This window comes from Pelodiscus sinensis, chromosome 14 (assembly GCF_049634645.1).
Source record: "Pelodiscus sinensis isolate JC-2024 chromosome 14, ASM4963464v1, whole genome shotgun sequence".
Lineage (NCBI taxonomy): Eukaryota > Metazoa > Chordata > Testudines > Trionychidae > Pelodiscus > Pelodiscus sinensis.
The window spans coordinates 17,175,135-17,202,245 of NC_134724.1; the positions used below are offsets into that span (position 1 = coordinate 17,175,135).

The 27,111-nt window shown below is 45.8% G+C and overlaps 1 protein-coding gene across 5 annotated transcripts in view; it reads left to right on the forward strand.

Moving 5' to 3' along the window:
• The window catches only part of ZFAND6 (zinc finger AN1-type containing 6), an 81,357-nt gene extending 54,286 nt beyond the window's left edge, over positions 1–27,071 (forward strand). For all 5 annotated transcript variants that reach the window (XM_025179550.2, XM_025179548.2, XM_075897102.1 and 2 more), the window contains 4 exons: positions 3,513–3,624; positions 10,802–10,902; positions 24,487–24,600; positions 26,136–27,071. In XM_025179550.2, the coding sequence (XP_025035335.1) occupies positions 3,513–3,624; positions 10,802–10,902; positions 24,487–24,600; positions 26,136–26,284 (476 nt within the window). In that variant the 3' untranslated portion in view covers positions 26,285–27,071. The remainder of the gene's footprint in view (positions 1–3,512; positions 3,625–10,801; positions 10,903–24,486; positions 24,601–26,135) is intronic.
• Positions 27,072–27,111: the final 40 nt, after the last annotated feature.

Here is a 27,111-nt window from a genome sequence, read left to right on the forward strand (position 1 = left end):
GCTACTGTTTCCCCATGCTCAACAGATTGAAACTGATCAAGGACCTGTCCAACAAACTGCAATACAGCCCCCAGATCATGGCTCTCAACTGTCTCTCAATTATTGGATCACAGGGCCATGTGTAATGCAATTGTCCTGAATACATGTCTCTTTATGTGCTGCCTGCATGGATGGCTCAGGAGAATGTACAGACTGAACATACACCCTCTCTCTAGGTCCCTTTCTATCTTCCATCAGTAAAACACTCTCTGACATGATAGACGCTCACTACAAACATTTGCTCAGGGGTTGGGTTCATGACAAAAGAACTTTCAATGACCATCACCACAGATGCCTCCCTTATGGGATGGGGTGCGCATCTGGGATCACATACCTGTCAGGGATTGTGGTTCAACACAGGAAACACATGGCGCATAAACATTCTAGAGCTCCATGTGGTTTGATACACCTGCAACCGATTCTTCTCCATCGCCAACAAACATGTCAGTCTACACAGACAATGTAACTTGCATATTTTACATAAATAGGCAAGGTGGGGCCCACTCACATGCAGTCTCCACAGAATCTATGACCCTATGGACTTGAACACAGTAGAACAACTGCTTTTCACCTTCCAAGAGTTCTCAGCAGTACTACTGATGTTCTCAGCAGAACTCTTCCCACAAAGCATAAATGGCAGGTCAGCAAAAAAGTTAACAGCTTCATCTTTGATGGGTGGAGTCATCCCACCATAGACCTTTTTGACACTCAGCAACAAAAATTTCCAATGTTTCTACACAGTGGGGATGGGCAAAGACTCTCTGGGAATATCTTCTACACATTAAGCAATCAGCCTCTCCATGAGCTCCATTACAGTACATCTTGCCACCATCACAACTTCCCATATAAAGATTGAGAACACATCCATATTTGCACATCCAATGACCAAGAGATTGCTCAAAAATCTCTAGGCACTCTATCCTGATATCAAATGACTGGTTGAACCCGGGGATCTCCACCTGATCTTAAATGCTTTCACACGCCAGCCTCTTGAATCAATGACAACCTGTCCTCTCTTGTACTTTTCCGTGAAAACGGCATTCCTTGAGCCCATCACGTTGGCTTGATGCATTGGAGAGAGAGCTGCACTCATGGTGGAACCACCATACTCTAGGGAGGTGTTAGGATACACATTTAAATGTTTAACTGAAGAACCTGGACTCATCGGTTAACCTTCACAGTTACATGTGCTTCCCTTCTCTCCCCCCCTCCCTTCCCCCAGTATCAGAGGGGCAGCAGTGTAGCTGGGGGATAGGCAGGAGCTGGTGCTTGCAGGGAGCTGGCTTTTATAGCTACAGAGGCAACAGCACGGGGGGAGGGACAGGCAGAGCATACCAGCTCCTGCGGAGCCACCTGTGCTCTCTCCTGCACTGCTCCTGCCTACTCTCTGTCCTGGTGCCTCTGATGCAGAGGAAACAGAAGTGGGGGTGGAGGTTGCTCTGTGGGAGCCAGTCCTTGTGGGGAACTGGCTTAAAAGCCATTTCCCCACATGTAAATGTAACCTCTGAAAGTTTCAGAGTTACATGTTTACCAACCCCCCCCCCCCCACACACACACACACTTTTTAGCATCCCTACCTTGAACAGTGTTCTTGAAGACAAAGTGTCCCTCTATGCTCACTCTAAATTCTTGCCAAAATTCACTCCTCCTTCTGCATGAATCAAATTATCCACCTTCCTACATTCTTTCCGAAGCCACATGACAGCTCCTTCAAGTCAACAATGTGCACACTGGACATTTTGCAGAGCACTTTCTTTTTATGTCCAAAGAACAAAACCCCTCAAATTTTCACCTGAATTATTCATATCCATAGCAGACCGTAACAAAGGTAAAGCCACCTCCTCATTGGGACTTTCACACTGGATCGCGGACTGCATCCTGGCTCTGCTACAACTCCAACCAGGCTAATCCTCCTACCGTCATCCAAGCACAGTCCACCAGGGCTCTAGCTACTTCCATAGCCTTTCTACACAAGGTCCTGATTGTTGACATTTGTAAAGCTGTCACATGGTTCTCTGAGCATACTTTTGCCAAGCACTATGCATTTACACAGGGTCCACTTTCTGATATCAGTGCGGCTAAGGCCATTTTATCCACAGCTTTTTCTACCACATCCAAAGTCTCTCTGTCTCTGTGAGCAGGTTACTCACCTGTGCAGTAACTGACAGTCTTTAAGATATAGTTTTCAAGACTTCAAGTCTTCCAGTTTAACTGGAAACTGCATGCAGACTCTGGTAAACCTCACTGTATGGATTACTTTCAGGTCATGTGTTTACACTTTTCACCATCACTAGGGTTAGAGACTCATTTAAATGGCAATTTGTGGTTCTGATATCCTTTGACTCTAGGATCTGGGCCCCTAGGCATGGGTCTGTTCTAAGAGTTTTTTTTCAGTTGAATCTTCAGGTATCTTTAAGTATGTTACTGCAATTCTATCTTGATGAAAGTTATTTCTTGTGTGTGTCTCGTTTCTGTATGTGACCTTTTGTTTTTTGTTTGTTTAAAAAACCCAGCAAAAATACTTCAGGAACATAATATTTTGGCCCTAGAGAACGTGGTTCCTCCATTTCAAAACTTTCTGTAGGCTAGACAGTGAAAATACGTTCTACTTTGTTTGGCGAGAATCATACCTCTTTCAATAGAGGTGGTATGATTCATCATACTAACTGATCCTGGAGGCAATGCTTTTGGTAGAATGATTCAATGAGCTACTTGCCAGTTGGCTCAGTAACAAATTTGGGTCAACACAGATTCCGTCCATAGTGTTCCCATGGCTTATGTCTCTCATTTCAATTGAATAAACAACTGAAGAAATTTGCATTCTAGTTCAGGCAGTGTGTTTGGATATAGATGCACAACATAATACCTTCAGAGATACTTCTATAGTTCTTTGGGTTTAATCTGTGTTATTTTACATACTTTTTAACTACTTGTTGACTGGGAGTACGTCAGGTAGAAAGCATAACTTGTGCTATATCTACTATATATAGATACTAATATGCCATTCAGTTCAGCTGCATATTGTTGCCTGATGCATTGCTAAAAGTTCAGTTGTAGATCCATTATGAAATGCCTTTGTGTATACAGGGGCACGTGGATACAGACCCCAAATATTCTGTGGTATTGGTCTCTTACAAAAAATACAAAGTTGAAATAACAATTACTGGTAGATGCTTTTGAATAATTTAAGACAATCGTGTTCTCTTTTGATTAATGCTACTTTTTTGAAATATGTACAGTTGGAGCCTTTCAGTGGATAAGGTTCAGAAGTGGGCAAATGTGATCAAACTTAAGTAATTACAGTACAATATAAATCCGTTAAAAATGGAGAGTGAGATTCAGCAAGGAATTTCAGTATATGTTAGCGTCGCTTGCTGAATTGGAACCAGATAGCAGAAGAATCTTTGTTATGGATAAATTCTATAGCTCCAGAAGGCAGTGTAACTCATTTTACATTATTGTCTGTCTTTCAGCAACTTCTGTCAGTAGTATAACTGAGTCTTTACCAGTACAGCACATAGAAGGCAGTGTCCCGGAAACTCAGTCATCATTAGACTCTACATCTACCCAGTCTATGCAGCCAAGGTAAACTATCTTTTCTATGCTTATTAATCAACACTATACATACAAAAACTGATATAAATATGATTGTTTAAACTAAGTCGTGAGCCTGAGTAATTGGACATTAAAAATTGGGAATGAGATCAGCATTTTGATCTTGGTTACTTAATTGATACATAGATCTCATTTTTACTATTATACAAACAAAATATTTGAAAACAAGATTATAATTTGTAATTTGAAGTCTCAAATGCTAAAATCTCTGCAGTGACACCTCTCTGGTGATAGGAAAATCATATCTGAACTAGGACAGTCTGTAAAGTCTCATCATTCCACAACATGCAGTTTGGCGGAGAGGGGGAAGTTTTCTGAAGAGGAAAATAAGAGTTATTAATTTAAAAAAAAATTAAACTGGGCTGGAAAACTCTTCTAATTGCAATTCTTTATGGACTCGTGATATTGAACTGCTTGCTTCATTTAATCTAATCAGAAGAAGTATCATCTAGTGCAGGGGTTGGCAACCCCTGGCATGCGTACCAATTTTTACAGCATGCAGGGCGGGAGCTCAGCCTTGCCCCCCACCCCCAAGCAGCAGGGATCCAGTGCAGTGACTCCAGCCTTAGCCATGCAGTTGCATGTTGGAGAGCCAGCTCTGGCTTCCTGCTGAGGCTGGGGGGAGTGGGAGAGGCATGTGCATGCATCCCTCGGGCTACTTCATGATTCGGGATGGGGTAGGGCCTGGGCCTGCTTCACAGAGCCAGGGCTGGGCAGCTGGCACACGTGGTGCGCCGGGGCCCAGGCTGTGCCATGCTGCTCCCGTCCCTTCCCCAGCACCCTACTGCGCCCAGCTGGGCTGGAGCCAGCCCTGGGCAGCACCAGGCTCTGCTTGCCCCAGTCCCGGAGTCAAAGCCTGCTGGCAAAGGGCTGGGTTGGCAGGGAAGAGACTGTCTCCTCGCCTCTCCTTGCCCCAGTGCTGCTCCCAGGGGATGTGAGTCCCAGTGTTGCTGCCTTGCTGGTGAGAGTGCTGTGGGTTTAGAACTGTGGGGCCAGAGGGAAGGAAGGAGGATGTGAGGACAGGATGGGAAGGGGCAGGAGTTGCCCTGAACAGGAATGGGGTGATGCAGCGGATCAGGCTGCAGGGGCAGGGTGGGAGAGTGTGGGGGTTGCACTGAGGGGCATGGGGCAATGCAGGGGATCAGACTTGGGAAGGATCACGTGACTGAAGGGATCAAGGCAGGAGCAGAAGGAAGATACAATTTTATTTTGCAGAAGCTGCACTTTCCTTCACTTCCCACTTATTTTGTTTCCCTCCCCAACTAGCTATTTGGCTGCATTCTCACCCTCTCACCTTTTCTGCATTACTCCCCCAACTCCCTCCTTCCCCCAAACTTGCTCTAGTACCCCCATCCCACACCATCTCCTGCTGGCAAACTCCGTTCTAAATCCTGCCCTCCTCACCCAGTCCTGCACCCTACCTCCCATCCAGATCCTGCATCCCTGTCCTACTCACTGGCAGCCCTGGCCCTCACATTGAACCCCTCATTTTTGTTCCCACCCCAGAGCCTAAAGGGGTCCATAAAATCCGCTAACTATGGAACCCCAGAAGAGTAAATCTGGCCTATGGGAAGCCCTGAACCTCAGTCTTCCCTGTCCCTTCCTCTTACCCCTTGGGGGCTGGAGTGCCAGATGAGTGAGGTATCTCAGTTGGGGGCCATATCAGTGAGGGTTGGGGGTTTTGGGAGGAGTGTGTGTGGTTTTTTTTTTTTTTTGCTTCTCACTTGTGTGGTCCCCATCTTTTTTTTTTTTTTCCCTGTGGGTCAGTGACCCTCCCGCCCCCCCAAACCCAAAAAAGTTTCCCCACCCCTGCCATAAAGAAAATATTGGAGCCTTTTGTGTTGGATGTAATATTTCACTTTTATTTAAAACGAAGTTTGATAAACTAACATGAGAATGCTGAATCTGTTTAATAATTTTAAATTAAACCGTTCTTCCCAGCTGCAGCACTAGCAAAACGGCTCGGGCGTAATTTTTTAATTAACGGTGAGTTTCCGTTAGCAACTGGTAGTCTGCAGAAAGTTTTGCATTGACTCAAGTGGTCTATGGGGCACGTAGCGGAGAGAGCGCCACCCTCCGTCCCGAGTGAGTAGCACAGCCCAGGGCAGGAGGGTTAAATCTTGGCACGCCACTTCAGAAAGGTTGCTGACCCCGCTCAGACCAGGGGTCGGCAACCTGCCAGGTATGGCACAGCACGCGAGCTGATTTTCAGTGGCACGCAGCTGGGAACTCGTGCTGCTGTTCCCGCCGGGTGGCTAACGTACAGCTGCGAGGCGCAAAAACAAGCTCTGGCTCCTGCACTCCGGGCCCTTTCAAACGTCCCGGGCAGCTGCACTCAGATGATGCACGGTGTCTGGCCTGTCGCAGGAGCTGAACAGGCTCCCCTATGAGTCAGTCTACAGCGTTTGTTTACAGCGGTTCTGTGAGTAACTTGTATGTGCTACAGGCTTCTCCTAATGCCCCTTCCCCTCGCAGCAGTGCTCACTGTTTGTGAGGGGAGGGAAGAGGTGGGCAACAGCCTGCTCAGAATATCAGCGTGTGGGGATAGGAGGTGTGGGCACTGCCTCCTCTCAGGCTGCCCAGGTGTTGGGGCCAGGAACTGCGCTCTTCCCAGGGTGCAGGAAGCCTCCCTCCCCCTGCACTGGTTTGACATGCCCCTCCCCCCCACTCAGCCTGCAGCAAAGGGGTGGAGTGGGGATAATGACACCAGGGACAAGGGTGGGAGTGTGAGGTGTCCATACCCAGCTCTCAGAGAGGCAGAGAAAGCAGAAAGGCCACCTGGTTCAGTGAAAACCTATGGGCCAAAAAGTTTGCGAAACAATGACCTAGAGAGTGAGTACTGTCTGGGCTGCACCTCTGGGACTGGGCAGTCACGGGGGCAGCTGAGGTGAGAGGAAAATGCATGGGTGAGGGCCCTGCCTCAAAGTCACGTTGGTCCTTAGGTGCCTGGGTCCCTAACAGGAAAGCAAGGGTGTCATGGACCAAACCCCCACGGGACCCCGTCCCCAGCAGGGTTGGACACCCATGGGTCACCCACCCCCTGTTTCCTTGAACACCTCTCCTCACCCGAGCCACCCTGACCCCAGCCTGACTCCAGCATCATGCCCCCTGCAAGATTGGAGCCAGTGCCAGCTTCCTGCTGGGGTGGAGAGCCCTGAGCGCCGTGCCTTATCCAGCTTCCAGGGAAGTGCATGCACGCTGCTCCTCCCCTCCTTACAGGAAAAGCCCTAGCAGAGCCCAGGGCAAGAGACAAAACAGAGCATGCTACTTTGGAAAGGTTGCCGACCCCGATCTAGAGGATAGATTATCCAGAATAAGATCTGAATTCTATTCCTAAATCTCCCACTCAACTGTTGTCTCCTTCACCTTTGTCTCAATTAGTAAAGGATATGTAGTGAATAACCTTTTTGTAAATAATTCCAAGATGTGCAAATGAAAAGCTTAACTATAGAAGAGTTAAGTATTTATTTTGGTAGCAGTTTTCAGTATGGAGTGAAATGAATGCAACAGAAGCTTTTTTTCCCCCAAGTGCATTGGAATCTTTTTTAAATGAAAATAACTTTTAATATAATCAGCTTGTCTAGCATAAAGTAAATTGACTTGCAATTTCTAACTTTGTAAACCAAATGTCCCTTTTTTTAAATGTTATAACGTTGATTATAGTTAAATAGAGTTAGACTCCTTCATTTATAGTTGTCTGAACACAACCAGTCTTACCTTAGTTTCTCAGTCACTGTTTATGAAAGCTGCTAACTTGATAACTCGTACTTGTAAACTTGGGCTGAATGAGCAGAATACTACTTGCAGTGCTTGCTGACCATATGATCCTTTTCACCCTTATTTCTAGCTTGGGTGAGGGTTTGTTTTTCATGCTAAGGGTATGTCTACACAGCAAAGTTATTTCAGATACCAGAGAGATCCTGAAATACCTAACCCGCATCTTTTGAATGCATCCACTGTTTCAAAATACAGGCAGTACCCGGGTTACGTACAAGATAGGGACTGTAGGTTTGTTCTTAAGTTGAATCTGTATGTAAGTCGGAACTGGTGTCCAGATTCGGCAGCTGCTGAAACTGATCAGTTTCAACAGCGGCCGAATCTGGACACCAGTTCCGACTTGCATACAGATTCAACTTAAGAACCCCAGGCGTCCCCAAGTTAGCTGCTGCTGAAACTGATCAGCAGCTGATTCCAGGAAGCCCGGGGCAGAGCAACTCTGCCTCGGGCTTCCTGTAGTCAGCCACTGGTCAGTTTCAGCAGCGGCTTACTTGGGGACGCCTGGGGCAGAGCAGCTGGGGTGCTGCCGGGTTGGTCCAGTAGCGCCAAGGAGCGGTGCTGCGGGACCAACCGGCAGCGCCCCACCTGCTCTACCACAGGCCCCAGGCTTTGCTCCACGTCTCCCTGGTCTGCTGGGGGGGCGAGGGGGGGGCACTAGCTGCGTGTCCCGTCCCCCCCCCCAGCAGACCAGGGAGACGCGGAGCAAAGCGGCGGAGAACCCGGGCCGGACTGCGCTGCTTCCAGATCAGCTGGATCAGCTCCCTGGTCAGCGTCTCCCTGAGCAAAGCCGCGGAGGACCCGGGGCCGGACCCGCAGCGCTTCCAGATCAGCTGGGCGTCTTTGCTTGGGTGTCTCTGGTCTGCTGGGGGGGTCCAGCGGCTTTGCTGGACCCCCCCTCCCAGCAGACCAGGGGGACAGGAGCAAAGCCGCCCAGTCGGGAGATCAGGGAGATCGGGAGAAGCTTTTCCCGCCCCGGAGGACACGGGTGGCGACCCACTGCCCGTGAGCTCCGGGGCGAGAAAAGCCCCGTTCGTAAGTGCGGATCCGACATAAGTCGGGGACTGCCTGTATGAAACTGATATTTAGTAGCCACTACAGTTACTACAGGCAGTCCCCGACTTACGCGGATCCGACTTATGTCGGATCCGCACTTACGAACGGAGCTTTCTCGCCCCGGAAGTCGGGGCGAGAAAGCCCCGTTCGTAAGCTGCTCCGGTGCCCCTGGTCTGCTGGAGACCGTCTCCAGCAGACCAGGGGCACCGGGCGGGTTCCCGCGCTTCCGAGGCTTTGCCAGAGCAAAGCCTCGGAAGCGCGGGAACCGCTGCTGCTGCCACTTGGGTGCCGGTGCCTGTGGTCTGCTGGGGACCGTCCCCAGCAGACCACAGGCACCGGGACCCAAGCGGCAGCAGCGGGCAGGTTCCCGCGCTTCTGAGGCTTTGCCAGAGCAAAGCCTCAGAAGCGCGGGAACCCCCGCTGCTGCCGCATGAGACCCGGTGCCTGTGGTCTGCTGGGGACGGTCCCCAGCAGACCACAGGCACCGGGTCTCATGCGGCAGCAGCGGGGGTTCCCGCGCTTCTGAGGCTTTGCTCTGGCAAAGCCTCAGAGGCGCGGGGAACCGCCGCTGCTGCCGCTCCAGTCTGGGTGCCTGTGGTCTGCTGGGGACGGTCCCCAGCAGACCACAGGCACCCTGACTGAAGCCGCAGCCGCGGGGGGGTCCCGCGCCTCTGAGGCTTTGCTCTGGCAAAGCCTCAGAGGCGCGTGGAACCGCCGCTGCTGCCGCTTCAGTCAAAGCGGCAGCAGCGGCGGTTCCCCGCGCCTCTGAGGCTTTGCTCTGGCAAAGCCTCAGAGGCGCGGGACCCCCCCGCGGCTGCGGCTTCAGTCAGGGTGCCTGTGGTCTGCTGGGGACCGTCCCCAGCAGACCACAGGCACCCAGACTGGAGCGGCAGCAGCGGCGGTTCCCCGCGCCTCTGAGGCTTTGCTCTGGCAAAGCCTCAGAGGCGCGGGACCCCCCCCGCGGCTGCAGCTTCAGTCCGGGTGCCTGTGGTCTGCTGGGGGCCGTCCCCAGCAGACCACAGGCACCCAGACTGAAGCCACAGCTGTGGCGGGGTCCCTCGCCTCTGAGGCTTTGCCAGAGCAAAGCCTCAGAGGCGCGGCACCCCACTGCCGCTGCGGCTCTGCTCCCCCTGTCCCTGGTCTGCTGGGGGGGGGGGGCGCAGCTAGTGTGCCCCCCCCCCTGCAGACCAGGCTTTTGTTTTGGACTCTGGGGCAGAGCAGCTGGGGCGCTGCCGATTGGTCCTGCAGCGCCCGTGGGCACTACTGGACCAACCCGGCAGCACCCCAGCTGCTCTGCCCCAGGTCCTGATTCAGCCGCTGCTGGTCAGTTTCAGCAGCGGCTGAATCAGGACGTCTGGGGCAGAGCAGATGGGGTGCTGCTGGGTTGGTCCAGTAGCACCCCAGCTGCTCTGCCCCAGGCGTCCCCAAGTCAGCTTCTGCTGAAACTGACCAGCGCTGACTACAGGAAGCCCGAGGCAGAGTTGCTCTGCCCCGGGCTTCCTGGAATCAGCTGCTGATCAGTTTCAGGAGCAGCTGACTTGGGGACGCCTGGGGTTCTTAAGTTGATTCTCTATGTAAGTCAGAACTGGCGGTCAGTTTCAGCAGTGTCTGAATCTGGACGCCAGTTCCGACTTACATACAGATTCAACTTAAGAACAAACCTACAGTCCCTATCTTGTACGTAACCCGGGGACTGCCTGTACATCTAGTAGCTGGCATTACTACAGGCTTGAAAGTATTAGATTATCTGTAAATGTTGATAAACATTGATTTCATTATGCACATACAATCTTGCAAAATAGTTTTTTATGAATAATAGTCCAAAATTACAGATAGGCAAAGTAAGAAAAATCTGCTTGCAAATGTATTAGGGTTTGATTTTAGAATATGTACTTAGGTTATTTGACTTGATATTGACACTTTGTGTTACTTTAAAGGTTATGAAGCTTTAACTATCTGAATCTCAATCTGTAGTGTCATTACATAAGTCTAGTCCCCCTGTAACTTTTTGGAACTGTTAAAATGGGTAAAAATAAACCATAATATCAGTTAAAATTATATGAAAATAAAATTGAGTTTTACCAAGCCTGCTTCAAACAGAAGCGTGTACTACAATGGAAGCTGAAAATATTTGGCTTCTTATAAATTCTGTCGCAAATCTTTTGTTTTAAACGCTACTGCCATAAAGTGCTGTGGAAGTCCTTAACTTCTAAATGAAAAGATTTGGTGGTGTTGTCCAGTCATAATATCTGAGCAATCTTTGTGAAAATAAAACCTGTACCTGGCTCTTAAAAATTCTCAATCGTTTTCTTCCTAGTCCTGTGTCAAACCAATCACTTCTAACAGAATCTGTAGCATCATCCCAAGCAGAAATTACAGCTGTGGACAAAACAATTCCTGAAACAGAAGATTTGCAAGGTTAGTGTCTGAATTTGCATCGTTAGATCATGTATGAAATATATATGCTGATTTTACACCTTGACTAATTTTATAATAAATTCTAACTGACTACATTCTGAGCAATGTAATGGTAATGTTGCATAATGCTGGAAGAAAAAACATGTTATACGTGTACAGGCAGTCCCCGGGTTACGTACAAGATAGGGACTGTAGGTTTGTTCTTAAGTTGAATCTGTATGTAAGTCGGAACTGGCGTCCAGATTCAGCCGCTGCTGAAACTGATCAGTTTCAACAGCGGCTGAATCTGGACGCCAGTACTGACTTACATACAGATTCAACTTAAGAACCCCAGGCATCCCCAAGTCAGCTGCTGCTGAAACTGATCAGCGGCTGATTACAGGAAGCCCGGGGCAGGGGCTTCCTGTAGTCAGCCACTGGTCAGTTTCAGCAGCGGCAGACTTGGGGACGCCTGGGGCAGAGCAGCTGGGGTGCTGTTGGGTTGGTCCAGTAGTGCCGCCGCTCCACAGCGCTACCGGACCAACCCAGCAGCACCCAAGCTGCTCTGCCCCAGGCGTCCTGATTCAGCCGCTGCTGAAACTGACCAGCAGTGGCTGAATCAGGACGCCTGGGGCAGAGCAGCTGGGGTGCTGCCTGGTTGGTCCAGTAGTGCCCAGAGCGGCGCTACGGGACCAACTGGCAGCGCCCCAGCTGCTGTACCACAGGTGTCCGGAGCAAAGCCGCGGAGCATGGGGGCAGCGGGACAGCCCAGACGCGCCGTGGCTGTCCTGCTGCCCTCAGGCTCCGTGGCTTTGCTCTGCTTTGCTCCCCGTCCCCCTGGTCTGCAGACCAGGGGAACGGGGGTGGTCGGGGGGGGGGGGGTCAAAGCAGAGCCAAGCTGTGGAGCGCGCGGCCAGCTGACAGCCCAGACGCGTCTGGGCTGTCAGCTGGCCACGTGCTCCGCGGCTTGGCTCTGCTTTGTCCCCCCTCCCCCCGTCTCCCTGGTCTGCAGACCAGGGGGACGGGGGCAAAGCAATGCAAAGCAGGGCCAAGCCGCGGAGCGCGTGGGCAGCGGACAGCCCTGTCCGCTGCCTGCGTGTTCCGCCGCTTTGCTTCCTCTCCCTGGTCTGCTGGAGACCAGGGAGAGGAAAGGCCCCGTTCGTAACTGCGGATCCGACATAAGTCGGATCCGCGTAACTCGGGGGCTGCCTGTACTTTTAATGCAGAAATACTACATGGATGGAAACTTCAAATGAAGTTGACAAAAATGTTTAGCTTTGTTTACTTAGAATTCTAACTATATAAAATGCAAATTAAATCGGTATGCACCATAATGCTGTTAGTGCAGAGGTGGGCAATAATTTTAATTGGGGGCACTCTAAGATTTTGGTAAGTGGTCAAGGGCTGTACTTCTATGGAGAGGGTGTGGGATCTGGGACAGTGGGTGAAGTGTAGACAGGAGCTTGGGATATAAGACTGGGTGCAGGAGGGTGTGGGGTTTGGGTGAAGGGTGGGGGGGGGTTATGATCTGGGGCAGGAGCTTGGAGTGCATGGTCCAGGAGGGGTTCTGGATGATGGAGAGGATTCTGTCTTGTGGGAGGAGATGTAGGGTCTGGGAGGGAGTAGTGACTGGGAGAAGGAGGAAAAAGGGGTGCAGAGGATTTGGGTGGTGATGTGAGGCAGGGGAATGGAGTTCAGCATCAGGGAGGTTATATGTGCAGGAAAGAACATAACAGCTATACTGGATCAGACCAAAGGTCCATCTAGCCTGGTATCCTGTCTTCTGACAGTGGACAATGCCACATGCCCCAGAGGAAGTAAACAGAACAGGGAATCATCAAGTAATCCCTCTCCTGTCACTCTTCCCAGCCTCTGACAGAGGCTAAGAACACCATTCCTATCCATCCTGGTAAATAGCCATTGATGAACCTGACCTCCATAAATTTATCTAGTTCTTTCTTGAATCCTGTTAAAGTCCTGGTCTTCACAACCTCCTCTAGCAAGGAGTTCAACAGGCCGTCAGTGCACTGCTTGAAGACAAACTTCCTTTTATTTGTTTTAAACCTGCTACTATTCATTTAATTTGGTGATGACTAGTTCTTGTATTATGGAAATAAGTAAATAACTTTTCCTTATTCACTTTTTCCACACCAGTCATGATTTTATAGACCTCTATCCTGTCCCCCTTAGTCTCTTTTCTAAGCTGAAAAGTCCCAGTCTTTTTAATATTTCTTCATGTGGGATCTGTTCCAAACCTCTAATCATTTTTGTTGCCTTTTTCTGAATGCCAATTTTTTTTTAGATGAGGCAACCACATCTGTACGCCTCCCAGCCAAAGCCTGCCTCTGGCAACCCACCCCTCCTTCCTCCCAACTACCTGCCTCAGGTCACCACCCAACACTGTATCCCTCTCCCCACCTCCTCCAGGTCACATCTCCCTCCCAGACCTTGCACTCCCTCATGCACCCCCTCATCCTAGTCCAAGGTTTTAGAGAAGTTCCCAAAGTTGAGCCATTGTTTTTAGGTGCAAAACTGAGGAATTGTCCCAGATTGAGGTGTCGTTAGAGGAGATTTTGGAACAAACTGATAAACTTAAAAGTAACAAGTCACCCAAGAACTCAAATGTGAAATTGTGGCACTAACAACTATGGTTTGTAACCTTTCCTTTAAATCAGTTTCTGTACCTAATGACTGGAAGATAGTAAATGTGAAGCCAATATTTAAAAAGGGCTCTAGATGTGATCCTGGCAATTACAGACCGGTAAATCTAATGTCAGTACCGAGCAAATTAGTTGAAACTATAATAAAGAATAAAATTGTCAGACACATAGAAGAACATAATTTGTTGGGAAAACGTCAATATGGTTTCTGTAAAGGAAAATCATGTCTTACTGATCTACTAGAGTTCTTTGAAGGGGTCAACTAACAGTGTACTTAGATTTCCAGAAAGCCTTTGACAAACTCCTTCACCAAAGGCTCTTAAGTAAAGTAAATTGTCATGGGATAAGAGGGAATGTCCTCTCATGGATTGGTAACTGGTTAAAAGACAGGAAACAAAGGGTAGGAATAAATGGTAAGTTTTCAGAATGGAGACAGGTATCTAGTAGTGTCCCCCCAGGGTCCATACTGGGACCAATCCTATTCATCCTATTTATACATGATCTGGATAAAGGGGTAAACCGTGAGGTGGTAAAATTTGCAGATGATACTAATCTGCTCAAGATAGTTAAGACTAAAGCAGACTGTGAAGAGTTTCAAAAAGATCTCACAAAACTAAATGACTGAGCAACAAAATGGCAAAAGAAAATTAATGTTGGGAAAATGTAAAATAATGCACATTCAAAAAATAATCCCAACTACACATACAATACGATGGGGACTAATTTAGATACAACTGCTCGAGAGAGCTCTTGGAGTCATTGTAGATAGTTCTCTGAAAACATCCACTCAGTGTGCAGCGGTAGTCAAAAAAGCAAATAGAATGTTAGGGACCATTTAAAAAAGGATAGAGAATAAGAGCAAGAATATCTTATTGCCTCCATATAAAACCAGGGTACACCCACATCTTGAATACTCTGTACAGATGTGTTTACTTCATCTCAAAAAAGATATATTGGCATTGGAAAAGGTTCAGAGAAGGGCAACAAAAATGATTAAGGGTTTGGAACAGGTCCCATATGAAGAAGGATTAAAAAGACTTGGACTTTTTGTCTTAGAAAAGAGGAGATGGGGTGGGGTGATGATAGAGGTCTATAAAATCATGACTGGTTTGAAGAAAGTGAATAAGGACATTTTATTTACTAATTCCCGCAATATAAGAATAAGGGGTCACCAAATGAAATTAATAGGCAGCATGTTTAACACAAACAAAAGGAAGTTTTTCATCAGTCAGCACAGTCAACCTGTGGAATTCCTTGCTAGAGAATGTGGTGAAGACTAGGACTTTAACAAGGTTCAGAAAAGAGCTAGATCAATTCCTGGAGGTTAGGTCCATCAATGGCTGAGCCAGGATGTATAGGAATGGTGTCCCAAGCCTCTGTTTCTCTGGAGGTGGGTGACGGGAGGATTACCTGTTGTGTTCCCTCCCTCTGGTGCATCTGGTACAGGCAGTCCCCGGGTTACGTACAAGATAGGGACTGTAGGTTTGTTCTTAAGTTGAATTTGTATGTAAGTCGGAACTGGTACATATTGTAGGGGAACCTCTAGCCAAACATTTCTCCAGAGCTCAGTTTTATTCTCCCACACCTCACTTCCTTCAGTCCTTTATTCTCAAGCTGAGGTGTCTGCTGAGAAAAGCCACTCCACGTCTCCCTGGTCTGCTGGGAGGGGGGGGGGCGGCGCTAGCTTCGCGTCTCCCTGGTCTGCTGGGGGGAAGCAGCTAGTGCGGGGTTGCCTCACCCCGTTTGTAAGTAGGGATCCGATGCAAGTCGGATCCATGTAACCCGGGGACTGCCTGTATTGGCCACTGTTGGTAGACAGGATACAGGCCTAGATGGACCTTTGATCTGACCCAGTCTGGCTGTTCTTATGTTCTAAACTTGTCATAATTTTGCAGCAAGGATTAAAATTCAGGTGCTAGAACAAAAATGGTACATATACTGTATTAGAAAATAACTGGCCTTTTTGAGGTAGGTGACTTTAATAGTGCGGTCCTAAAATCTTTATGGTTGGCACTGAGTACATTTGTTCCACATGGTTTTCTATTACTTTCAGTAAGCTTGCACATTTAACATGATCATCTGTAAAGACATATAATAGTGTTAAATATAAGAGATAGGAGAAAAAAGAATTGTTACCAGTTCTGTGACCCTAATTTTTCTCAGAATCATGCAATAGTCAGGCATTATCATGTCCTCAGCTTTCTTTTTACTGTTTCCTGCCCAGCATGCTTCAGATAACTGCAAATGACAGTTGCATGGCCACCTTCAGGGTGTTTATAATATAAATGTATTGACCCAAGACACACCATGGAGGCTAAAGACTTGGGTTTTCATATAAGCTTAGTATTGTCTGGTCTTGCTCCATTGGTTTAAATAGCACCGATTGGGAGTAGGATTAGTGCTGAGCTCCTCTGGAAAAACTCTCATCCTAAACTTAAAATTCCATGGTTGCCTTTTCCACAGACACAAGACTTGTTACACATCTAATTTAATTTAATTATATACTAAACATTCCCAAAGCTAGATTCTTATACCACTCCCAGCACCAGTGACTGAACCCTACTTTTGAGATGTACTCTAATCTTTAAATTATATTATTTTGAATACTGTTCTTTCTCTCTGAGCTAGGATGGGTCAGTCAATCTTTCTAACTAAATGCTATTTGTGCTAAATAAAAGAACATGGAAAATGTTATGTGATTTCATGTTTTTAGTTTGTTGTCACACAATTTAAAATAGATGTTTTCAAGGTAAATTCTCACATTAAAATCCATGGGTACATACATTAATAAGTGTAAATGTATATCTTCATGTTCCCATTTCTTTAGACAGAGAAACTGACATAGCTTATAATTGGTACAGTACCTAACTCCCATTCATATGGAATTATCCTACAAATGAAAACTACTCAGTTTCACTTATGAACATAAATCCTTAATATTATATCTAAAATGCCATGGATTGTATATTAAGAAAGCTATTTCCATGGTCTTGTCTCCCTAACACGCTGCTGCGTTTTCCCTTCTCTTTATTGGTTCTCAAGCTGACAAATACTTTTTCAAGGTTTCCCAATCCAATAGCTATTCTCCTTTCATACTATGCACTCTCTGTTCCCTACTCACTTTACCTTGTCTCTGCTTGTAGCACTGTTAAGCTGTTCCAATTATGCAGCATCTGCCATCTTGCTTTTGCCTTCCACAGGTGAATCAAAGATTGGGGACCTTCCCCATCTGGTTTTTTTCCAGTGTTTACCTTATAAGCTGCCTCTTCTCCTGCCACAAGGGTAACTTGCCAGAACAAGCAGAACTCCTACTCTGAGTTAATAGTTAACTGATTCTGAGATGAGTACAGAGACCACTTATCTTTCGATAAGGGAGCTTTGGTGGTTCTACATTGGCTTCCCGCTCAGTTTTCTTCGCAGTACAGCAGGCCTGGGGTGAATCGAGCAGTCTCATCTGACAGTGTTGGATGGGGCCTATCCATTTATTTTTCCTGAGAAGATTTGAGATCTACAATTGATTTTTTTTTTCTCTTGGAAAGAATCTATAGTGCCTTTCATCCTTCATCTTTATTGGGCCAAATCCTCAAATCGGTCATGACTCTCACTCCTCCTAGCTCATTTGAAGAGAATATCTCCAGACTAGGAAGAACTTACCTGCTGAGCTTTCCTGTAGGACCTTATAAATAGAACTGAGACTAACTGCCAAATGTCTTTGTGGCTATGAACTGAAGAATCTGAGAAAAGCTTGATGAGAGGAATGGGATAGGAAAAGGGGGAGGCCATGCTAATTTATTCATATATGTAAAAGAGCATGAGTGGCTTGTGCCAATCCACAAAGCAATTTGAACTCTACAAACTTATAACGGATTCATCAAGTGGCTATCCCCTGAATGGACTGGACAGTTGGGTAGATGCACTGTTTTCTAAGACAGGCTAGCTCTTAAATGCTACCGTTCATCTCAGTATCACAGGCAGGAAAACACAAGGGTAATTTAGACTCCTGACCTTGAGGCTGCCTATTTTACTTGTGCAGCAGATCTATATCTCCCATTCTGACATTGTCTGGTTATCTGAACAACTACTGCTTCCCTACATTTCCCTGGCAGTAAAATATTAATGAGATGGATCAAGGCTTTCACTGGCTAACATCCTGTTTCTCAGTTACCAAGAGGGTTCTATAGAGTAAGCCATGGAGTACTGAATCAGCCAAGTAAATGTGTGCTTGCTCTCCCTTTTTCAGGGGGCTCTTATTATTGGGAATACCCCCAGATTTCATTTTTGTCTTGTCATCTCAGGATTTGCAAGGTCTGTAGTAGTTTTCATGCAACAGGGATTTTGTATCATCCCATTGATTATGAGTGACCCAATGGTCAAAAGGAAGGGTTTGGAGACGGTCTGGAATTCTGTTTGTTCTGGATTATGGCATGGTAATCAGCCAAGAAGAGGTTTCTCCTATTTCTAAGGGTTGAACTCCATCTAGAGTTGGGCTTTGTGGTTCCCATGTCTCATTTTGCTACGTTTCCCTATAAGGATCATGAGCATCCAGTAACTGCAGATCTAAAGCATGAGGAACCCAGATATGGAATATGAATGAACACACACTCTCCCTCCCTCCCTCCCTCAGTTTTCTATACACATCCTTAGACTGTAGATTGCAAACACAAAATTAATTCTATTTACTTCTAGGTTTTGCAGGTGAAACTTCAAGGTGTTTTTTTGTTGTTTTTTTTTAAAGACACAGCAAATAAAATGTTGGTAGGAGCTAGCTGGACTCTCTCAAACTTGAAAACATGTTTGTGTAAACTCTCTTGTGTAAAGTAAGATGTTAAAAATGAAATTGAATAGCATTTGCATTCATGCCAGTAGAGTGAGCTTCTATCAGTATCTCTTGGGTAATCCAGCATAATATTACATTCAAAATAAGGGTGTTGAGGACTAGTCGACTATTGATTTCCCCCCCCCCCCCCGCCACTTCTGTCAGAGGCAGCAAAGGGGGGGAAGAAGGAGTACTTCAAAGCAGCAGCGATGCACAGCTGATCCCTGGCTCACCTGTGCAGCGCTGCCGCTTTGATCAGCTGTGCATCGCTGCCACTTTGAAACCCCAAGGCGAGGGCAGCCACAGCACAGCTGAGCCAGGGATTTCAAAGGCATTTCAAAAGAACAGCGCCATGGAGCCTGGGGTCAGCTGGGGACTCCCCCAGGTGATTCCAGCTCCACGGAGCATTTCAGTGGAACCTGGGATCAGCTGGGGACTCCTCCAGAACCTGGGATCAGCTGAGAAGTGCTGACCCCGGATTCCATGGCTCCCCTGCTGACCCCAGGCTCCATGGCTTTGAAATGCACAAGAGCCCCTGCTGGGGACTCTTGTACACTTCAAAGCAGGCATGCTCGCGTGCAGCCCGGAATCAGCGGGACTTCCCACTGGCCCCGGGCTGCACGTGGAGTTCTGCATTTCTCCTTCGAAATGTACAGGAGCCCCAACGGGGCTCCTAGGCACTTCCGCATTCCTCCTTTGAAATGTATATCAACTAATTGAGTAGTCAGTGGAAATTCCATCGACTACTTGACTAGTCAATTAACCCGAATTTAACATCCTTAATTCAAAAACCCATTTGATCCATAGTGTCAGTCATATGTGTTCATATTTTGCAAAGGTAAAATCAGTAACTGTACAGGGTAGGCAGTTCTCCCATTTTACTCACCCTAGATTTCTAAAATTCCTGCTTGTAGGTTGGTGGCAGCTTCAGTAGCTGCCATAAAAATCACTTGTAACTTCTGGTGACAGCAGTGTGGGGAATTATTGCCAGATTGAAGCATTAGTTCTTTATTGCATATAATATTGCATCAGTTGAGAATTCAAAATGAAAATGTACTGTACTATATAATCAACATAAATGAAATAGAATTTGTGCTAATCTTTATATTATAAACATACCTCAGACTGTTTTAGAGTACGTTCAATACTGGTCATTTAATATAGGTTAAATAGGCACCAATATGTGTGGGTTTTTGGGAAGGGGTATCTAAATTGGTTCATATTAGCCTGTATAACGCAACACACAAGGCTGCTATAATGGATAGGTCTACACTTAAGGCAGTATGCAGCAAACAGACCTTGTATACCGAACAAATACAGGTATAAACAGCAGTGTAGACTAGTGGTGGGCAATGTGCTGGCCAGCAGTTTCCCTGTCTGTTCCCCTCCCACACATACTTCTCTGGTTCTGGGGCATAGAGCCGTGCAATTCCTGTGCCTGCCCCTTCCTCCCAGCACTTTCAGAGTGCATAAATCACCTGATTAACGCTCTGTCCCCAGTCCTTCCTCCCTGGAGCTAGAATGCCTCAAACAGCTCTGAAGTTGCTAGGTGGGAGAGGGACGGCATAGGAAGTGCAGGGTTTGGTGCCCTGGTCTGTGAGGGTCAGGCAGGGCATTGCAGATGGAATCCCAGTGGGCTGCAGGTTATTGCAGCCCACTGAGTTTGGGCCACTTGTGTGTATCACACTCTATTTTTGGTTGCTCGTTGCTGGTATAGACACTACAGCACTGCTTATGCGAGTAAAGAAATGCCAGAACCCTAGGGCACAGGTGGGGAACCTCAGGCCTGGGGGCTGGATGCGGCCCCTGGCTTGCATGGATCCAGCCCCTGAGGTTTCAGGGTCCTCCTCCCCCTCTCCTCCCCGCCCCCTCCTCCAGTAACCTGTGCTGGTGTTCCAAAAACTGGGGAACTTGGAGCTGGAGCACACAATCTACTAAGCTGGGCCCCCTTAGGCTGTGGTATGGAAGGGGAACATGGGGAGTGTCTGTCTCTTTAGTCAGGGGCCACATCAGTGAGTTCTTTTTGTTTTGTTTTTGTTTTTTGCTTCTCACTTGTGTGGTCCCTGCCGGATTTGATTTTTGGGGGGGGGGGGGGGAGGGTCAGTGGCCCCTGACCCAAAAAAGATTCCCCACTCCTGCCCTAGGAGATCCCTGCATATGTCTATACATGCCCCAGCTGAGCCTCCTACATCTACACTTTATTTTTAGAAATATACTGTCCTGCTGCCAGAGCCTTTCACTACCACATGTAGCTACATATAGCATTATGGCTACAATCTATTTTGCCCTATGGCATGTGGCTACCCATATTCTACATGCTGCTGCAAATATAAATTAGAAACTGGCCAAATCACATTTACTTACTCTCCTAGAAGTAGAAACAAATAGACTAGCAAACAGATGCATGGAGTCTTATTTGCCTTTGTATAGATATCATGTAACAGGTTCAGGCAAACTAAGTAAAATTGCCAGGTTACAAATCCTTCCGATGGCTCTAACTTGATTAGGTCTGTGTGGCTTTGCCTTTATACATCCATGTTTGTATTATGCTGGCTAATCATATCAAGGAAAGGGTAGGCAACACAGTAATACCTTTTATTCTTGTGTATCTTAACTCTCAGTGTTCTTTGACTTCTGACTATAATGTAAAGGTCATTTAAGGGCATACACAGAATAGGATGGCTATGAGCTGGTCTGTCTTTTTTTCTTGCTTAATGGGAATATCTGCATGATTTTTAGGATGTGAGGTGGATTTCAACAACTGGTAGGGTTGAGAGCTTCTTAATTAAATGTTCACTTTATCTTATGGTAGACCTGCTGGCCAGAACATCATAAGATTGAGACCAAAAAAAACAGGCTCTTTGATTTAAGTCACTATACATTGTGCAACATCATAAAATATGACTGACCTTAATGAAAATGAATTTGGCAAAATGCATGAAAGGTCTGTCTATTGCCTGATTGCTGGAAGGTGCCCATGGTTGACCCATATCTTGATCTGACCAATCCATAGGCAAATAAACTTTAGAGCTGGACTATTATTTAAAATAAAAATAGACTAATAACAGGGCACACTTTGCATGCAATACTGAATAGCTTAAATAAAGGCTGGGGTGCTCACAGTATCTACTGGCTAGGGATGTTAAGTTTTAAGCAGCTAATCGACTAGTCGATAAATTTTCCATCAACTAGTTGATTAGTAGATAAGCAGGGGGAGCTTACCGCCTAGGAGCTAACCCTGCTGCAGCTCTGCTTTTTAATTGTATTAAGAGCCAGTAGGCTTACTGGCTCTTAATACATTTAAAAAGCAGAGGCGCAGTGTATGGGACTGGGCACAAGCTGGAAATCAGCTGATTTCTGGCTCCTGTCCGGTCCCTGATACTCCCCTACCTCTTGTGGAGATAGTGCTGAGGGGAACCAGCTTTTAAGCTGGCTCCCCCCAACACCAGCTCCTGCTAGAGACAACAAGAAGGGGGAGGGACTAGTCAACTATCCGATAAGTTTTTGCTTATCAGATAGTCGACTAGTTGCTTACATCCCTACTACTAGCCTGACTGAAAGCACATCTAAATCAATGGAAATATTTCCATAGATTCCAGAGGGCTTTGGATCAGAGCTGTAGGAGAACTGCTCATATTCACTTTGCATATATAGTGCTTAAACGAGAACTTAGATTGCAAAAGGCAACCTGGAGCAGTTAGGGAAGCACCTTAATGGCTTGATAGTTATGAATATTTTGTGTGTTCCATTTAGAGTGGTGCTAAAATCCTTAAGCAGAGAACCTGACACTGATCATTGGAAAAGAAGATGATTTCAATTAGGAGCACAAACTTGTAATTTTTAGGGAACTGCCAGACTTCTAAGTGGCTTGTGTCAACCAATATAAGATGACCACTGTCCTTTAACAATGGTAAAGTTTAGGAGTTTCACACATTGTATGTTGCAAAAACAGCATTACATCACCTGGGAAGACTTAAAAGTATCCAAAGTTAACACTACTCTATCCTATGCTTTTTCCTCTCTGCAGTGGCAACTGATAGAACAGTCTTTGCAGTCTGCTTCATTACACAAGTACAATGGTGCCATTGTACATGCTGTCACATGTCATGCGGTGTCATAAGTCTTTTTGAGTACATCAGTGGAGTTGTTTACTGTAGAATTTCATCCTGATTTTTCCTGTCTTGGTATCCAAACTTATTTTCCTGCCTCTTGTTAACTTTTTGATTGTTTTAGTTTTCAAAATGTCAGATTGCCCCTCTATATAAGTGGACTTCTAGTTAACAACTGTATGAAGAACGTACTAGTTGGATCATTGATAGTTTCAAAGTTATATATACATACTAAGTACACACTCAGGGCTCGTCTACATTGGCCCCTTTTCCGAAAGGGGCATGTTAATTTCAGAGATCGTAATAGGGAAATCCGCGGGGGATTTAAATATCCCCCACGGCATTTAAATAAAAATGTCCGCCGCTTTTTTCCGGCTTTTAGAAAAGCCGGAAAAGAGCGTCTACACTGGCCCCGATCCTCCGGAAAAAGCGCCCTTTTCCGGAGGATCTTATTCCTACTTTGAAGTACTTTGAAGTAGGAATAAGATCCTCCGGAAAAGGGCGCTTTTTCCGGAGGATCGGGGCCAGTGTAGACGCTCTTTTCCGGCTTTTCTAAAAGCCGGAAAAAAGCGGCGGACATTTTTATTTAAATCCCCCGCGGATTTCCCTATTACGATCTCTGAAATTAACATGCCCCTTTCGGAAAAGGGGCCAGTGTAGACATAGCCTCAGAGAATATTGACAGTGAAAAAGCATGAACTGTCCAGGTGAGCCTTTAGTAATAATAGTCATGTTGGCAGAGAGCTGTTAAGTGCTACTTTACCATATATCTGAAAGATTCTGTCTGGTAAGCATACTGTTGTGTGTCTGTTGTCTGAAAAAATAGCCAAGGTGCAGACAAACTTTTAGGTCTGCTGCTGGATCCTTCCTTAACATTTTGTGGTAGCTCTGTTTCCGCTGGAACTCATTCAGTTGCATCCTCCTGTTGTTCTTCTGTCCCTCCCCCTGCAAACCTATTTCTTTTGCTCACTTTCCAACATCCTAGACAGTGTAAACTTGTCCTGTAGTGACCTAGCAGAGAGCTTGCTTGCAGACCCATTAAGAACAAGATTAGTACCCTTACTGTCAGTTTAAGTTTCTGGTGCATTAATGTACAGGAAAGAGTGCAGCAGCTAAAGAAAATACTACTCATGTTTTTCTTGGGTCAAGTAACTTGTTCAGTTGTATGTTCTGTACTCTGATGCTCCCGCATGCAGCCCAGCTCTCATTTTTAGATGCGAGAGAAGATTAGAATAGCCAGGAAATATTACATCTCTGCATTCCCAAACAGATATAGATTTCACTTCGGGTAATTCTTTCTCCCTCAGATTTAAGGGTTACATTCTTTTTGGCAATGGATATCTTAACTTTAACCACCAGTACCTGGAAAGAGAAGCTGCATCTCAGTGGCATAAATCTGACAACACATGAAAAGTTGTTTGATCTACTATTGTTATTCTCAGCATGATAGCATTTGTGAGGCAGCATTGTGGAAGGGAGAAGTGTTTAACTGAACTCTGGTAAATTATCTGTGCTTCTCAGTTGACTTGAATCAGCTTTGACTATTGCTAATTGTAATAATTTTATTGAACTGTTTTAATCTTACACTTGCACTTTGCCAAACTTGGTAACATAAGTCTGTTTTTAAATCTTACTTTTTGAGATGTATAGAGAACAATGTGTATGTATTTAAACTTTGGTCTGTCTTTATCTTATAAAAACTACTGAAGGACTAGAGTTTTGAATTGTGTATAAAACATTCAGCACTGTCAACTGACTTCTCTCCTGGCTGAGTAATATTGGATAACTAAATTTAGAAATAGGGATCTCAAGTGCAGTTGTTGGGTGTTGTAGACACATGCTAAAGAAGAGTTCCACACAGAACTAGATTGTAGATTCTGGAAGGAAAAATTGATTACAACAAGGTTACAAGTCTCAGAGCCTGAATTTACAAACAAGGCTTCACGTTTCTCTTGTGTTTTGAATAAATTGCTTGTAGTTTTTCCACTCTTTTCTCAGTGCTGTTTCTCTTTTATATTAGCTCTAGTGTCGGAGAGTGCAGTTTCTACATCTGAAGAACAAGACAAGTTACTTGACAAACCAAAACAGAAAAAGAATCGTTGTTTCATGTGCCGGAAGAAGGTGGGACTTACTGGTAAGAAATATTTCATTTTCTTTCTTAAATCCAAGACTAGGTTCTGCAAGTAATATCAAAAGGACCAAAATCTGCCTTCAGATACATATATGGATTAGTCTGTTGACTCTGATGTATTTGAAGTAAAACTTGGCCCTAAGGTGTATTCAACCTGTATTGAAAGAGGACTTTTCATATGTCCTTGTTTTTAACTGTTTCATTTATTAAGCAAAACTATCTTCTTTACAAATGCCTGGGAGGGTTGAGGTAAATGTAATAGTCTGCTCATTAATCAGCCTTTGTAAGGAAGTGCTATGGTTCAATTTAAGTACAGGTTGAACCTCTCCAGTCTGGCACCCTCTGGTCTGGCAACATCCATAGTCCATCATGATTTTAGTTAGACAGATGTCCACTTATTATGGGTGTGGCCAAGTTTCCCACAGTTCCACAAAGTTTGTTTACAGCCACCAGTCCTGACTCTCAGTATTCTTTGTTGTTGTTTAGCTCTAATTTACCCCCTAAATGTCTTCTAAGAGCCCCATAAGCAGTGGAAATTTTGGCAATATTGACCTCTCATGGCCCAGCAAATTCTCTGGTTTGGCACTGGTCAGGTCCCAAGGGTGCCAGATTAGAGAGGTTCAACCTGTATTTGAAATAGGGATGTTAGGAAGCGAGTAAATAGCTAATCGTGTAGTTAATAGAATTTCTATCAACTACACAATTAGTCGATAAGGGAGGAAGCCTATGGGAGTTGCCCCCCCCCACTGTGGCTCGGCAGATTAAAGGTAGTGAGAGCCAGGCAGGCAGCCCAGCTCCTATTACATTTAAACTACAGAGCCACAGTGAGAGTAGCTAGCTCCTGGACTCAGCACGAGCCAAGACTGAGCCGAACTTGCTCAGTCCTGGCCCACGCTGGGTCCAGCAACCCTTGTCTGTGGGGAGGGTCCAAGTGGGGAGCTGGGACCCACCACAGACAGGTGCTGTTGCCGGAGCAGCCTGTGCCCGCTGTGAGCCTGGGCCTGCCATAGGTGGAGGGTGCTTCATGGTTACCTTCCCTGATGCCCCTCTCTCCCCCCTCCTGCCCCCCATGCAGGGTGGGGAGCAGGTGACACTGCAGAGATGGTGCTGGGGAGAGCTGGCTTTTAAGCTGGCTCCCCCCAGCACCAGGTCATGCTCCCCCCTCCCCCGCTTACTACTTGAACTGAGACGGAAGCAGCAAGAGTGGGGGAATACGAATAGTTGACTCGACTACCGGATAAGCCTAGGCTTATTGGGTAGTCAACTACTCGCATACGTCTCTAATTTGAAAATCACTTGAGTCGTCGTTCCATTGTGTGGTAACTGGGAAATGAATATCTGCAGCAAGTCTTGAGGGAATGTAAAGATTATATCTTTTGTGCTTTATATGACAGCAATCTTAGAAGCAGAATGTGCCTTTGACTGACTGACTGATGACCAAGATTAGTTGATACCAAATGAGAATGTATTATTTAGGATTTGAAAAAGCAAACCAGTAGAGTGAAGTGATCTTAATGGGTCAATATTTCTGTTCACAGGGTTTGAATGCCGATGTGGAAACATTTACTGTGGTGTGCACCGTTATTCAGATGTACACAGTTGTTCTTACAATTACAAAGCTGATGCTGCTGAGAAAATCAGGAAAGAAAATCCTGTAGTTGTTGGGGAAAAGATTCAGAAGATCTGAACACTGCTAATTCTGCTGGAATATAAAATCCCCTGACTATCTGCAGATTAAATTGACTTGAGCTTTTTCCTTAGTCATCAGGAATGTAGAGCAGTGTATCTTGCCTAGACCTTTTAATCATGCATGTCATCAGAAGAATAGATTTTTGTTTTTGTTTGTTTTGAAAATGACTCAACATTTATTTTCATTGCAGTTTTTGTGGCTGAAGACTTAAGTAAACTTTACAAGTATTATCCTTTAAGATCATTTTAATTTTAGTTGAGTGCAGAGGGCTTTTATAACAAACACAGAGAGAACCTGGGAGGGCTGTGCTTTTCCAGTACAAAACGTGCATGCATTAACTTTGCAGTTTATTTTCTTGTATAGCTATTCTCTGCAGCACGATTTTCTTTTTTGGTAATGCCTCATGGCACAACTAGTTATCAGTAACTGAATGTATTTTAATCATTATGGCTGCTTCTGGTTTTCATTAACAAAAAAGGTTATACATATTAGCATATTAGCTTGTTTGCACCCACTACCTATTTATGTATGAATCATTTGTAATGAGAGAGTGTGTGCTGAGATTATAAGTTTGTGTGGTTTTTAAAAAAAAATAGATTTTGTTTTCGTGTGTGTGTGTGGGGGCGGGGTAGGCTAGTATGCACTTCATTGCTGACTGAAGGTTTCACTGGGATTACATTCATCAGTCTGTATGTACACACATGAAGAATGATCTGAAGTAACTGTGCTGTATTTATGTTTATCCAGGTCTTAACTTTGATTAAATAAAATTTTAAAAAATTGGGTTATTTTATGTTGATCACTGGTATCTATTACACCGATTG